Below are 13,342 nucleotides of genomic sequence, written 5' to 3' on the forward strand. Positions count from 1 at the left end.
GATAAGCAAAGCACTACTGAAGAAGAACAAAGTAGGAGGTCTCACACTCTTGGATCTCAAAACCTACTATACAGCTACAGTAGTCAAAATTGCCTGGTATAGGTACAATGGAAGACACATAGACCAGTGAAATAGCATTGAGAGCCCAGAAGTAGATCCATTGACCTATGGTCAGCTGATTTTTGACAAAGGGCTAAAATCCATTAAATGCGGAAAAGATTGTTTAACAAATGGTGCTAGCAAACTAGACATATATTTGCAGAAGAATGAAACAAGATCTGTACCTCACGCCATATACAAAAGCTAACTCCAGGTGGATCAAAGACTTAAATGTGAAACCTAAAACTATAAAGATCCTCAAGGGAAAGCTAGGGGCAAATTTAGGGGCCCTGATATATGGTATAAATAGACTATCATGGATAACCCAAAGTGCAAAAACAGCAGAAGAGAAACTAGATGAATGGGATCTTCTAAAAATTAAATTTTTATGTGCCTCCAAAGACTTCTCCACAGCAGCCAAAAGAGATTGGGAAAAAATGCTTGGTAATGACATATCTGACAAGGGACTTATCTCTAGAATTTATGGAAAACTCCAATAGCTCAAAAGCAAAAAGAGAAATAATCCAGTTAGAAAATGGGCAGAAGACATGAATAGACACTTCACCAAAGAGAATATTCAGGCAGCCAGAAAACACATGAAGAAACGCTCATGATCATTAGCCATTAGAGAGATGCAAATCAAAACAGCAATGAGATACCATCTTGCCCCAGTAGTAGGAGCAAAGTTCAACAAGACAGAAGATAACCCATGCTGGCGAGGATGCAGAGAGATTGGGATTCTCATAAACTGCTAGTGAGACTCTCAAGTGATACAACCACTGTGGAAAGCAGTATTGCAAATACTTAAAATGGTGTAATTAGAAATACAATTTGACCAGTAATTCCATTACTAGATATATATCCTAAAAAAGTGAGGGCCAGGACAAGAACAGATATATGGACACTCATGTTCATTGCAGCACTATTTATAATAGCAAACAACCTAGGTGGAAACAACCTACGTGTCCATCAACAGAAGAATGGATAACCAAACTATGGTACATACACACAATGGAATACTTTGCAACCCTAAAAAATAATGTAGGATCTGCAATACATCACATAACCTGGATGAACTTGGAGGACATTATGCTGAGTGAAATAAGTCAATTATAGAAGGACAAATATTGTATTAGTCTGTTTTTTAAAAAGTCAAGGAAGGGTTTCTATATGGAAGGAAACTTTGTTGGTTACCAGGAGTGGAAGGGTAGAGTAGGGAACACTGTTAGTTAGGTAGAGACAAGTATTGGTTTGGGTGAAGAGAAGGGCAATGTATCAAATGTGAGTGATTAACATCGTGTCATTGAGGAAGAGGAAGACAGAGAGAGTGCACAAGAGGTATAGACAACAAAGATAAACCCTTTTGCACATACAATACTTTGTTGTCACTGAAGGCAAACATTGATTTATGGGTAGATAAATCGGTGGACAGGCTGAACTATTAGTTATGTTTATGTAGGGGGGGAGTGTGCCCAAGACCATGAATAGGGTTGGCAGACAATTGTTCTATAAGTGTATTGGTATGTTCTGTAAGAATTTCCACATATATAGTAGAGTTGACAAGGAACAAAGTTATAGTCACTTCTTGGCCACACCCAGCTACCCAGAGGAAGGGAGAAGTTGGACCTGTGGGCTTGGGACCATAGTCACAGGGGACATCAAGCTCAATTGGCATGACATACTACACAAAAGCATTGTTCCATATCCTACTTTGGCAAGTAGTGACTGGGATCTTAAAAGCTTGCATGCTGCCATCTAGATGCAACAACGGGCCTCTCCTCATCCAGAGCAAAGAAGAATAAAGAAAACCAAAGACACATGGAAACAATTAGTCTAAGAGCCTGGTATACCATGTGATTCTCAGCCTATATGAACATGAGACCAGAAAAACTAGATAGTGCCCAGCTACCACTGTCAACCACTCGGAGGGGGATCTATGTAGGAAATCCTGGATCAACTGGGAGAACAATGTGGAACAAAACTCAAAAATCATAAAAAAAAAAATAAACAGGGACCTGGTTTCCTGGTCTGATGGAACCACTGAGACTATGGACCCTAGCTGCTCTTCAGGTCTGGAATTGAACACACTTCTGTGGCTTCCAGCCAAACAAACTACAGGGATATGCACTGGATATTTACATTAAGTAAATTCCTTGGAGAGATCAGTCATGGGAAAATAGAAGAACTGTGTATGCATAGGAAGGCAGCTCAGGGGGCTGGAGTGCATGGAGGGAAGGACACAGGGAACAGGTAACTCTGAGGAGGAAGTGGGAGGGGAGCTGTTGCACTGTGGGAAATTGTAGTCAAGTGTATGTGAGCGGCCATATGGAAAGTGAATTTGCTCTGTAAACTTTCACCAAAATCACAATAAAAAAAAAATGTGTGCACTCTTGAAACATTGCTTTGCAAACTTATTTCCAAAGGTGTGACTTCTTTTCTAAAAATAAATGGATATTTAAAATGGATTTATATGCACAGACTGGCTGGACTAAATAGTGGATAGTCTGAGCCACCTAACTGATGAACATAGTAGTTGGAAGTTTTGTGGGCAATTTATCCTCAAAGCTAATTTATCCCAAAGGGCTTGTCTAATGTCTGAGGAATAATCTTGTCTGCCTTCTGGGAATGCAGAGTTTCGTTTGGCATCTGATTTACACAATATAAGACATTGATATGGAGAAATCATTGATAGTTTTATTGGTCATGTTGTGGAAAACAAAAAAGTCTCAGAGCATTTCCTGTCTTTCAACAGCTGATAGGAAGAAACTTTGTTTCTTTAACCAAGGTTATGCTTATCACCTTCAGAGAACTCTGAGTAATTTTATCTCAGAAATGGTTTATTTTTGCTCCACAAAGACGACTTTTCTGCTAGATTGGACTCATGCTTCCAACTTTTGTTCATCATTAACTCTGAACTCAAGAAACAGCTTTGATTTGACCCATATGGTCTGTCTGTTCTATCCCAGCCCAGATTTTTGTTCTTTTTGTCCCATCTCTGATTATTCTTTTACTCTTATTGTTCCTTTCTCTGGCTTTATCTACACAATAAATCAGTGGAATTATAAGGCTAAAGTATTCATGTGTTGAAATCTTTTTATAAACATGAATTTGTACATTTAAGAATTGGTTCCTAGTCTTTGGAGAGGTTGTTGACATTTTTTGAGGTAACCACATTAAATTTACTCATCTATGAAATGAGTTTAATGATACCTGTTTTTATTTGCAGGTCATTCTGATGAAGACAGGAGGTAATATATTGCAAAGAACTTTGCATTCATTTAAGTACTTTTAATGTATTAATAGCTCTTAGTCTAGCCCCATTTTTGTAGATATTCCTAAAAATAATTTATGCCTGGTTGCAATTTTTTTTAACTGATCTTGGTGTATGTGTTTGTGAAAGAGAAAGAAATAGGTAACTAAATAGAGAGGTAAGTTTAAGATTTATTTTTATTAGGTAAATTATGAACAAGAATGTTTTATTTACTTATTTTATTTTCCAGAAGGAAAGGCAACAATGATGATTTTCAAATATATAAAAATACAACAAAATAGACCAAATTAACAGTTGTATTTAAATATATAAAAAGGGTGTGAGTAACAAATTGGAGTCTGAAAGGATAGTAAAACTAAACATCATCGGTGTTCATGAATGCTGGGCTACATATAAGAAGTTATGATATCTCAGGCATTAGTAAAAATGGAGGGAAAATGAAATAAATTTAATGCAGAAAAGATATTTTTTAAAATGGTTACAATCCTCTTCTAAACATTTCTAAAAATATGTGTATCTTTCAGGAACTGATATAAATATTCTATTGAAACTAGAAACAAGCATAGTGAGGAATAAAAATATATGGGAATTACATTATGACAACCCTGGAAAGGGAAGGGAAGGTGACAACTGATTATTGCTTTGGGAGGATAAAAAAGTTCATTTTTCTTATTTTGCAGTGTAAAACTGACCTATTCACCTAGTAATGACTGAGCCTATATCTACATTACAGCAATTTGATGATTGATCTTGATCTTTCTACCAAACATTACGCAAGATACTTCCTTGTTGTGATCTTACCTAACTCTTCCATAAAAACTTAGGAAGTATGTGCTCTTATTTTATTATCATCTTAGAGTAGCTAATATAAGATTATATTACTAATCTTACTTATATTACTAATATAAGATTGCACACCCAGAGTATTTTCATGCAATTATTCATTTCTTTTTTATTTCTTGTATAATCTTAACAGTGTTGGTATCAGCACACACAACTAGGGAATAGTGTATCAAGGATTCAAAACTAGCCTATTGCTATAATAGATTTTGGTAGATAGTATATTGACTTCAGGAAAAAATCTGAATTGATGGTAAAAAGTAATGAAATGGTGAAGTTTTTTGATAAAGTCAAAATAGTCAAGTTGATTTTTCAAGTGAAAAATAGCTGCTTGGAAAACTTTTCTTCCTTTCCTTTGAAAGACTACAGATATTTTTGCATATTATTACAAAATAAGTGATTGTGTCCAACTAAAAATTAATTATTTTTTCTCTTACATGTATTATTCTTTTGTAGGTCTAAGGAAAATTCTGTAAAATGTAAATGATTCTGTTTGGAATAGAATTGATTTCAGTTGAAACACTGAAGTCATTTCTATGCACGCAATGCAGTGTACCTGGAATTACATATCTGTAATGTTATTTAGAGTGTGCGGTGGGTGGTACAAACAGAGTGCTCAGCTACTTACCAAAAGGTTGGAGGTTCAAAGCCATCCAGAGGCCCCTTGGAAGAAAGAATTATATCCAAAAAATCAGTTCTTGAAAACTTTGTGGAGCACAGTTCTGTTCTGAAACATAAAGAGGTCTCCAGGAGTTGATAAAGCAGCTCCGGTGGCGCAGTGCCTAAGGCAACTACTCCACCGACGGACGACCGGGCAATCTGCTTCCGTAAAGCTTTAGCACCTCAGAAACCCAAAGGTGGTCACTATGAGTCAGAATCAACGCGATGGCTTTGAGTTTGGTTTGGTGTTCAGTATGAGTTGGTACCAACTTGAGTGCAACTGATAACTGGTAACACTATTTATGCAATTATAACTAATTATGGCAACTTGAATTACTTCTTCATTTTTTATCCAACCACAGATTCTATATATGCTAATTCATGTTAATATTTACATTTGCATCTCCATATTCCTGCAATTTTCCTCCAACTAAAATCATTAACCTTTCATTCAATCTTTCCCTTTTTTTGTAGATTTACTCCATCAACATCTCAGCTCAAAATGCTTCACATTTTTTAGCATTTTCGTAAGAACTTCTGCCTATATCTCACTACTCCACATATGACTTTTACTATATGTATGTATATGTGCGCATGTATTGTGTTATTCCTGACTTTCAAATATTCAAAATGTGTTTTAAAGGAATACATACAATATTTGTATACATATGCATATATGTATGCTATGTTTAAATTGGGTATGATTATATACAATAACTAGGATACTATTGAAATGCATTATTAACTTGAAATATAGAAGCACAATGGTTCTACCTCACTGTTTAAACATTAAATATTATTTTGTTAAATGAAATAAAAGGAAAAAGAAGGGACTGTGCTCTTGTTGACTAATGAATTGTATTTGGTCTTGTGAATAATACCTTGTTCACAGTGAACAATAGGTCATAATGTAAAAAAAAAAAAAAAAAACAAGATTATAGGGAAATAAGCAGGGCAAATAGCAGGTTTACCCTTACTAATTATACACTAATTATTCAATGGAAGATATAGCATTGTTTATATATAAAAAATATTTTCGTGATGGTAATTTGTTGCTCCATGATGCTTTATCTTTTAGCTATAATTTCGTACCTATTTATATATACTAAAGCAACAGAAACAGTAATGTTGTAAAAAAAAAAAAAAAACTCACTGCTGTTGAGTCGGATCCAACTGAAAGTGACCCCTCCTTGGGTTTCTGAGGCAGTATCTCTATAGAAGTAGATTGCCCAACAACCTTCCTTCTGAGGAGTGGCTGGTGGGTTTGAACCACCAGCCATCTGGTTAGCAGTCAAATGCCTTAGGCACCAAGCCACCAGTATTAATTATTTTACCTACATTATCTAATTTAACTTCCAATAACAAAACAATGAGACAAAGTATATATATCATTATTTCTGTCTGATTTAGTAGGAAATTGAGGGTTAGAGGTTAAAGATCTGATTAAAAAGAAATCAGACTACTGTAAGTGGTGAACAAATGCTGGATCTTAAATCTTCTAACTTTATTATATTGTGCTTTGCACTCTTTTCACTGGTTCATAACATGGTTTGCAAAACTTACCAGTTTAATAATATGGATAAAAAAACCCAAACACTTAAACCAAGGCACCCAGAAGTATGTTCCTTCACTTAATGTTCTGAGAAATGATCAATTTAAACATGACCACACAGGTCTGCTTCTACATGGACATTAAGACTAGATAACAAGTGTACAATCTGCTACTCTGTACATAATAAAAATGAAAAAAAAAAAAAAAACACACAGCTTTTCAATGTTGTGCAAATACAGGAATTCACCTAATTACCATGGTATTCTGCTTATCAGGAAGATCTTCAACTTAATTCTTAAATCATAATTTTTTACTAATATATTAATGTCTGAAATGACTGGGAAAAGAAACATTGGTTTTAAATTCAGATTTTCCTAACAAATATAACAATTCATACAGAAATGTGAGTATTGACATGAGGCATCTGTCTCGGCTACGTGAGAGTTGAAGGGACCAGGTAGTGAGTCAGGTGGAGGTTCTATTTGTTCTGAGTGATTGAGGATAAAAGCTCATCTAAGTGATGAATTATCCAATAAGAAAGGTAAACATGGGCTTACTTGTGAATACTTACTTATCTGTAGTGAACAATTTCACATTTTTCACCACATCAAAGATTTACATTCTAGATATGGTTGATATCTGTCTCTATTCCAAAGCCATAGCAACTTCCTATAGAATCAATGTCTCTTTTCAAATTTACAATCCCTGACTGGGATGGAGTACCCAGTAAGCAAGGTTAGCATGTGCTTACTTGTGCTTACATACCAATCCGTGCTGAAGTTTCACATTTTTCAACAGAAACTCATGTGAAATTATTCACTATAGATTAGTAAATAATCATAATTTAACCCTCATTTATCTTGCTCATTGGGCAATCCACATGTGGGTCAGTTATAACAGAGAGCCCAGTGGTGGCAAGTATAGTGCAAGGTGGACAGCAGGAAGCATTAAAGACAAGCTTCATATTTTCCTGTGCCTGTTCTTGGGCACTGTGCTTAATTCAAACTCCCTTAAAATCTGAGGCTATTATATTATAATGGAACTCCAATGTCATTGTGCTCAAATTCCTTCATTAGAAACAATGGGCTTAACGCACAAATCTTAAAATGTGTTTACAATTTTCTTTACTGTTAAGATTTCTCTGAAGATGTGGAAACTATGTTTAGAGGTTAACTTGTCAAAATCTAAGCTGATTTTTTTTCCCTAGGTAATCCTGCTGCTACAGTCCTATGACTTCCAAGACATATTGTTTCAGTTATTCCATCTGAGTGTATATTAGTAAATTTGTCTTGGTTAGCTGCTGTTGACTCCATGCATAATAAGATCGAACCATTGTGATTCATGAAGTTTTCTTTGGTTGACTGAGGCAAGGAGATCACCACACTTTTCTTGCTTGTCCACATTAGTCTGGAAGCTCCGCTGAGACATGTTCAGAAATTTATCAGCATGTGTGTCTCCACTGACTAATGGGGGATAGCTCTACATAAGGGGTGTTGGCCAGGACTTGAACCTGTCTCTGACATGGAAGGCAAGAATTTTACCATTGAACTGCTGCTGTCCCACATTGACTAGGGAAGGTTAAATCTTTTAATTATTAGAGCAATGCTCAGTTAGTGCTTGAGGGCAGAAAAAAGTAATAAACATATGAATGTCATTCTTCTCTCATTCATAAAATGAATGAGTCATTTTAATGGAGTTGACCAAATGGGCTGACCTTATTACCTCTTCTAGCTGGTGTTCCTTGGTCATCCTACTCTTCTCTCCACAAAGACCCCAAACAGCAATCTGATTTGTTTCCTATTGACATTCTGCAAAACTCCCTCTTTTTCTACATCATATATTATTTTCCCAAAAGAGTTAGAAAATCAAAACTTTTCAATTAGTTTTTGAAGTTTTTTTCAAAATATTTTATTTTTAAAAAAACACTGTGATTATAAAGCCAATTCATACTAATTCTATTTTATTTAAAAATATCATTTATCCTACTCTTATATGTAATTACAACTATTTTGCATATAATGATTAATAGTGATATAGAACATAGCTCAAACTTTCTGTCATGAACAATATATTATTTACTTCTGACAGGTATTGCTCATAAAAACATGTAAGATACGTACGAACAATAAAAGTTGTGGACATGACTGACTCAGAAGAAAATTTAAATAGATGTTTTAAAAATCATATTTGAATGCACTCTGACTGCTAACTGATGGGTTAGAGGTTCAGGGCACCCAGAGGTATCTCAGAATAAATGCCTGGTGATCAATCTACTTCTGAAAAATTAGCATTGTAAACCCTATGGGACACACTTCTACTCTGAAATCCACAGGGTCTCTGTGAGTCAGAATTGACTTTACAGCAACTGGATTTGCCCTTGTATTTACATTTCTGTTTTCAGTTGTATACTTCAACCAAAGCTCTGGAGGCTGCCTGTGATTTCCAAGTAGTGTCTTTTATTACTAATGACCTATGTCAGCTTATTTTCTCTTCCTCATAACAGACCCTAATTCTTTACACTCATTTTCTCAATCTTAGTTAAAACATTAAGTTGTGTAAAGGTCTTGACAGTTTCCATATGGATTGAGGTGACAAACTCCCAGTTACTGAGTTGTTGCAGTAAGAACAATGCACAGTCCTGGTAGCTACTGAGGGACCAGATACACACTTGCATGTAGTAAAGGCCACTCAGTCAGATCTAACCCACTTTTGTTCTCTTTGACAGGCTGGGAAGTGTTATGTTAAAATCTGAAACTTTTCATACTACTGAAAAATTGGAAGAGTGGCCTGATAAAAGATAGCTCTTATTTGAACTTATGCCATCACTACTGTTCTTGATCTGTGCAATTATTCATATTATCTGGCCAGTCCTGTGAACATTTGTGTTATAACATTTTCTATGATTTTTTCCCACGCAACATCTGGTCAATGCAGTGAATATAAAACTTAAAACTTACTAGTTTATTCATTATGGAAAGAATCAACCTATTTTTTTCTTTTGCAGTAAGTAATGTGAATTCATTAGAAATATGCTATTTGTTATGAAATACATGTGTGTAGATAACCAACAACTTAAAGAATACGTGTTTATTTCTCAAGATCCTATTATGCTTCAGAATTAAGAGAACAGCTGCAAGAGAGAAAGAACGGAAAAGCAAATGGGACTTGTGAAATATGGTTGCGATCCAATTTTATTTTTGACCACCTCCGTGGAAGATTTTATGATTATGTCCTTTGAAAACAATTAGCTTGAATATTTTTTGATGATCTGTTTTCATGACTTGATATGGAAATGACAAATGAGACCATTGTGACAGAATTCATTCTCAAGGGCTTCTCAGACATTCTTGAACTGAGACTCCTTAGCGCCGCACTTAAACTTTTCATCTACCTCTTTGCTCTCCTGGGAAACCTCTCCATCATTGCAGCTGTGACCAGAGACAGTCGCCTCCACACTCCCATGTACTTCTTCCTAAAGAATCTGTCTTTCTTGGACATGTGCTATACCTCAGTCACCATCCCCAAGGCACTGATCAACTCACTCATGGGCTCAGGAGTCATTTCCTTTTGGGAATGTGTAGCTCAGCTCTTCTTGTTTGTAATGTTGTGTGCATCTGAGAGCTTTTTGCTCACATCCATGGCATATGACCGCTGTCTGGCCATCCACAGACCCCTTCTCTATGGGGTCATATTAAGTAAAAAGTTGTGCACAGAGCTTGTTATTGTAGCCTGGTTGAATGGAGCTCTCTATGCCATCTTTCACACAATCAACACCTTTTCTCTCCAATTCTGTGGGCCCAATGTCATTGATCACTTCTTCTGTGACATCTCCCCTATCATGAGAATCTCCTGCAGTGATTATTGAACCAATGAAAAAATTGGATTTGTAGTGGGTGGGTGCATGATTCTCGGTGCCTTTTTCCTCACCATAATTTCCTATGTTCTCATCATATCCACCATAGTTCAGATCCACTCTGCTGATGGCCGTTGGAAGGCTTTCTCTACCTGTTCATCTCACCTGGCCACTGTCATCCTGTTTTATTTCACTGGGAGCTTTGCTTACCTGAGGCCTGCTTCCCATTACTCTCCCACGCAAGGACGGCTAGTGTCTGTGTTTTACTCCATTATCACACCCAGCCTCAACCCTGTTGTCTACTGTCTGAGAAATATGGATATGCAGGTGGCCTTGAAAAAAATACTTGTTCCATCCAAATAAGCATGCTCTCTCTTACTGACCATATTGCCTTGATCATTGCCCTCCATTGTCTTTGTACTTGCTTATATAAACTACTCTCTTGCAGCCATGGAACCCAGATTTTTCATCTCATAAAGCAACCAAGAAAAGAATAAATATATATCATGGTGTTTATTTTGTTAATTATTTACATTACAAAGGAAAGGACAAAAAATAAAATAAAATAAAATAAAAAAACCTACCATATGCTGTTGTTAATTTGTCATTAAAGTAGGTCTATTTTAAGATTCCAAATGCCCAAAGGGTATAATCTTAGAATTAGCAACAACAATAACATTCTTATCAGAGAAGGGACATTAATGATATAAGCAAAATAACCATATATGATTAACACATCTATTGAGATAAATAAAAACATGCTTTTGTAGTTGCTATTTTTATACAAAATTTCTAGTTTCATAGTTTGCCCAATGTGCAGTTTAATCTCCTACCTAAAATCTGAATCGGGAACAATACTCAGTGCTATTTGAGTTAGTTTTAATTCTTTTTCAACCTCAAAAGGTCCTAGAAAGAAAACAGCCATTATCCTTTTAGACTATTGCCCACTACCTTTCTGCATGTAGTAGGCAGAACGCTCTCTCTACTTGTCTTATTTACAAATGGTGGCATAAATAGGACTGAACATTGCTCACCGTTTGGTGGCTAATACCTGGGAAAACCAAGTTTAGGGCTCTCCTACTAGGTATGGAGTGATTGGGAATTATCTTAAAATGATGTCTTTGCCTTCTAAAGGAGTAATTAATGTCCACAATCAGCAAGCTTATTTGTGTTGCTTAACCACTGAACATGTGTGTGCATGTGCATAACATGTTGAGTTAATGGAATGGATTTCTGGGAAGCTGTTTAACATGCAGCCATGGATATAGGAGAACCGTAGTGTCTTTAAAAGTTCTAGAAGCAAACAAATGTTAGCAATGTTTGCAATGACAATTGTTTTTTTCTTATTGACATACTAGGTAAATATTTGTGTCATTAATAATTTATATTTACTAAAAATTATTGATCTTATCCATACATGTGTCATGAAACTTTTAATTGTAAAAATCAGGTCTACATTTGTTTATTAGCTTTTTTGTGTTGTAGCACAAACACATATCTTTTCTTAATAAGTGACAATATAGAAGAATTGGGTACAACGATTGCTTACATTACTTAAAATACCAACATTCTCTAGTCCTGCTCTTATGCTAAAGATCATGGTGGCACTATGATTAATCTGTTGCAAAGTGAAAGGTCAGAGGTTTGAACCCGCCAGTGCTTCCATGAGAGAAAGCACCTGACAATCTGCTCCTGTAAAAATTACAGCCTATAAAACCCTGCGGAAGTTCTATCTTGTCCTATAGTATTGCTATGAGTCCAAATTGACCCTATATAAATGAAAAAACAAACAAAGAAACAAACAAATTCACTGCTATCAAGTCGATTCCAACTCATTCCGACCACCATTGAGTTTCCAAGGCTGTAAATCTTTATGGAAGTAGATTACCTCATCTTCCTCCATGGAGCAGCTAGTGGTTTTGAAATGCCAACTTTCTGGTTAACAGTCAAATGCCTTACCCACTATGTCATCAGAGTATAGCCCTTTTTAAAAAATATACATTAGCCTTGCTTATAATGAGAGAGATAGCATTATTAGACTATGTATGTTTTATGCCTTATTAGAGAAACTAAAAAATAAAAATCTGATAAAATTTTTCTATGGCTTTACTTTCTCTGTCTCTCATTTAGATACGTACACAGCTACAAAAACACACTAAACACATGGCAAATGTTTTCCCTTTATAAAACTTGAAAAAGAAGGTCTGGAATGTGTCTATGTGGTGCAGGGAGAGTTGGAAACAGTTAGAGGAGAAGAGAAGAGAGGTGATCGTACCCAAACAGCTTAATTTAATAGACATCAATTCCACAAAGCCTCAGCAGTGTTGATGCTCATAACGTTTAATTAAATTAAACTATTTAGGATTACATAAATATAATGTGTTAGAGATATTGAAAATTGAGAAGAAGAATTAATTTCAAAAATTTTAAAAGTAAAGTTTTATTTTTAATATATATATAATGATTTGGGTGAATGTATACAGAGAAAATTCATCTTTCATACAGCAGTTCATGTACAATTTGTTTCATGACATCGACTGTAATCTTTCACAGTGCAACAGCTCTCCTGCCACTTCCTTCCCATAGCCACCTCTTCCCTATGTCCTTCCCTGTCATTCACTCCTGCCTACTCCCTTCTGCCCCTAGCTGCCTCCCTGTGCACACATCCACAGCCCTTTTATTCTTTCACGATTGATCTCTCCAAGGAGTATATCTAACTAATGTAAGTGTTCAGCTTATATACCTGTCTTTTGTTTGGCTAGAAACCACAGAAATGGGTTTAATTGAAGACCTGAAGGACATTTAGGGGCCATAGTCTCTGCAGTTCCACCAGACTCTATCAAACCAGAAAAGCCGGTCCTTTTATTTTGTTTTAAAGATTTTGAGTTTTATTCCACATTGTTCTCCAACTCTATCCAGGATTTCCTACATAGATCCCCCTCCAAACGGTTGAAGAAGTCATATATTATTTTATTTATTTGTTTGCTTGTTTATATATATATTTATTTATTTTATTGTGATTTGGGTGAAAGTTTAAGGAGCAAATTCACTTTCCATACAGCAGTTC

The 13,342-nt window shown here is 35.6% G+C and overlaps 1 protein-coding gene across 1 annotated transcript; it reads left to right on the forward strand.

Moving 5' to 3' along the window:
* The first annotated feature begins 9,714 nt into the window (after positions 1 to 9,714).
* Positions 9,715 to 10,638, forward strand: LOC103209054 (olfactory receptor 5V1-like). The gene is given in 1 exon segment (XM_007954821.1): positions 9,715 to 10,638. A coding segment is annotated over 1 exon segment (924 nt).
* Positions 10,639 to 13,342: the final 2,704 nt, after the last annotated feature.

The sequence above is a fragment of the Orycteropus afer genome, unplaced genomic scaffold, assembly GCF_000298275.1.
Source record: "Orycteropus afer afer isolate SDZICR_OR568_19922 unplaced genomic scaffold, OryAfe1.0 scaffold00474, whole genome shotgun sequence".
Classification (NCBI taxonomy): Eukaryota; Metazoa; Chordata; class Mammalia; order Tubulidentata; family Orycteropodidae; genus Orycteropus; species Orycteropus afer.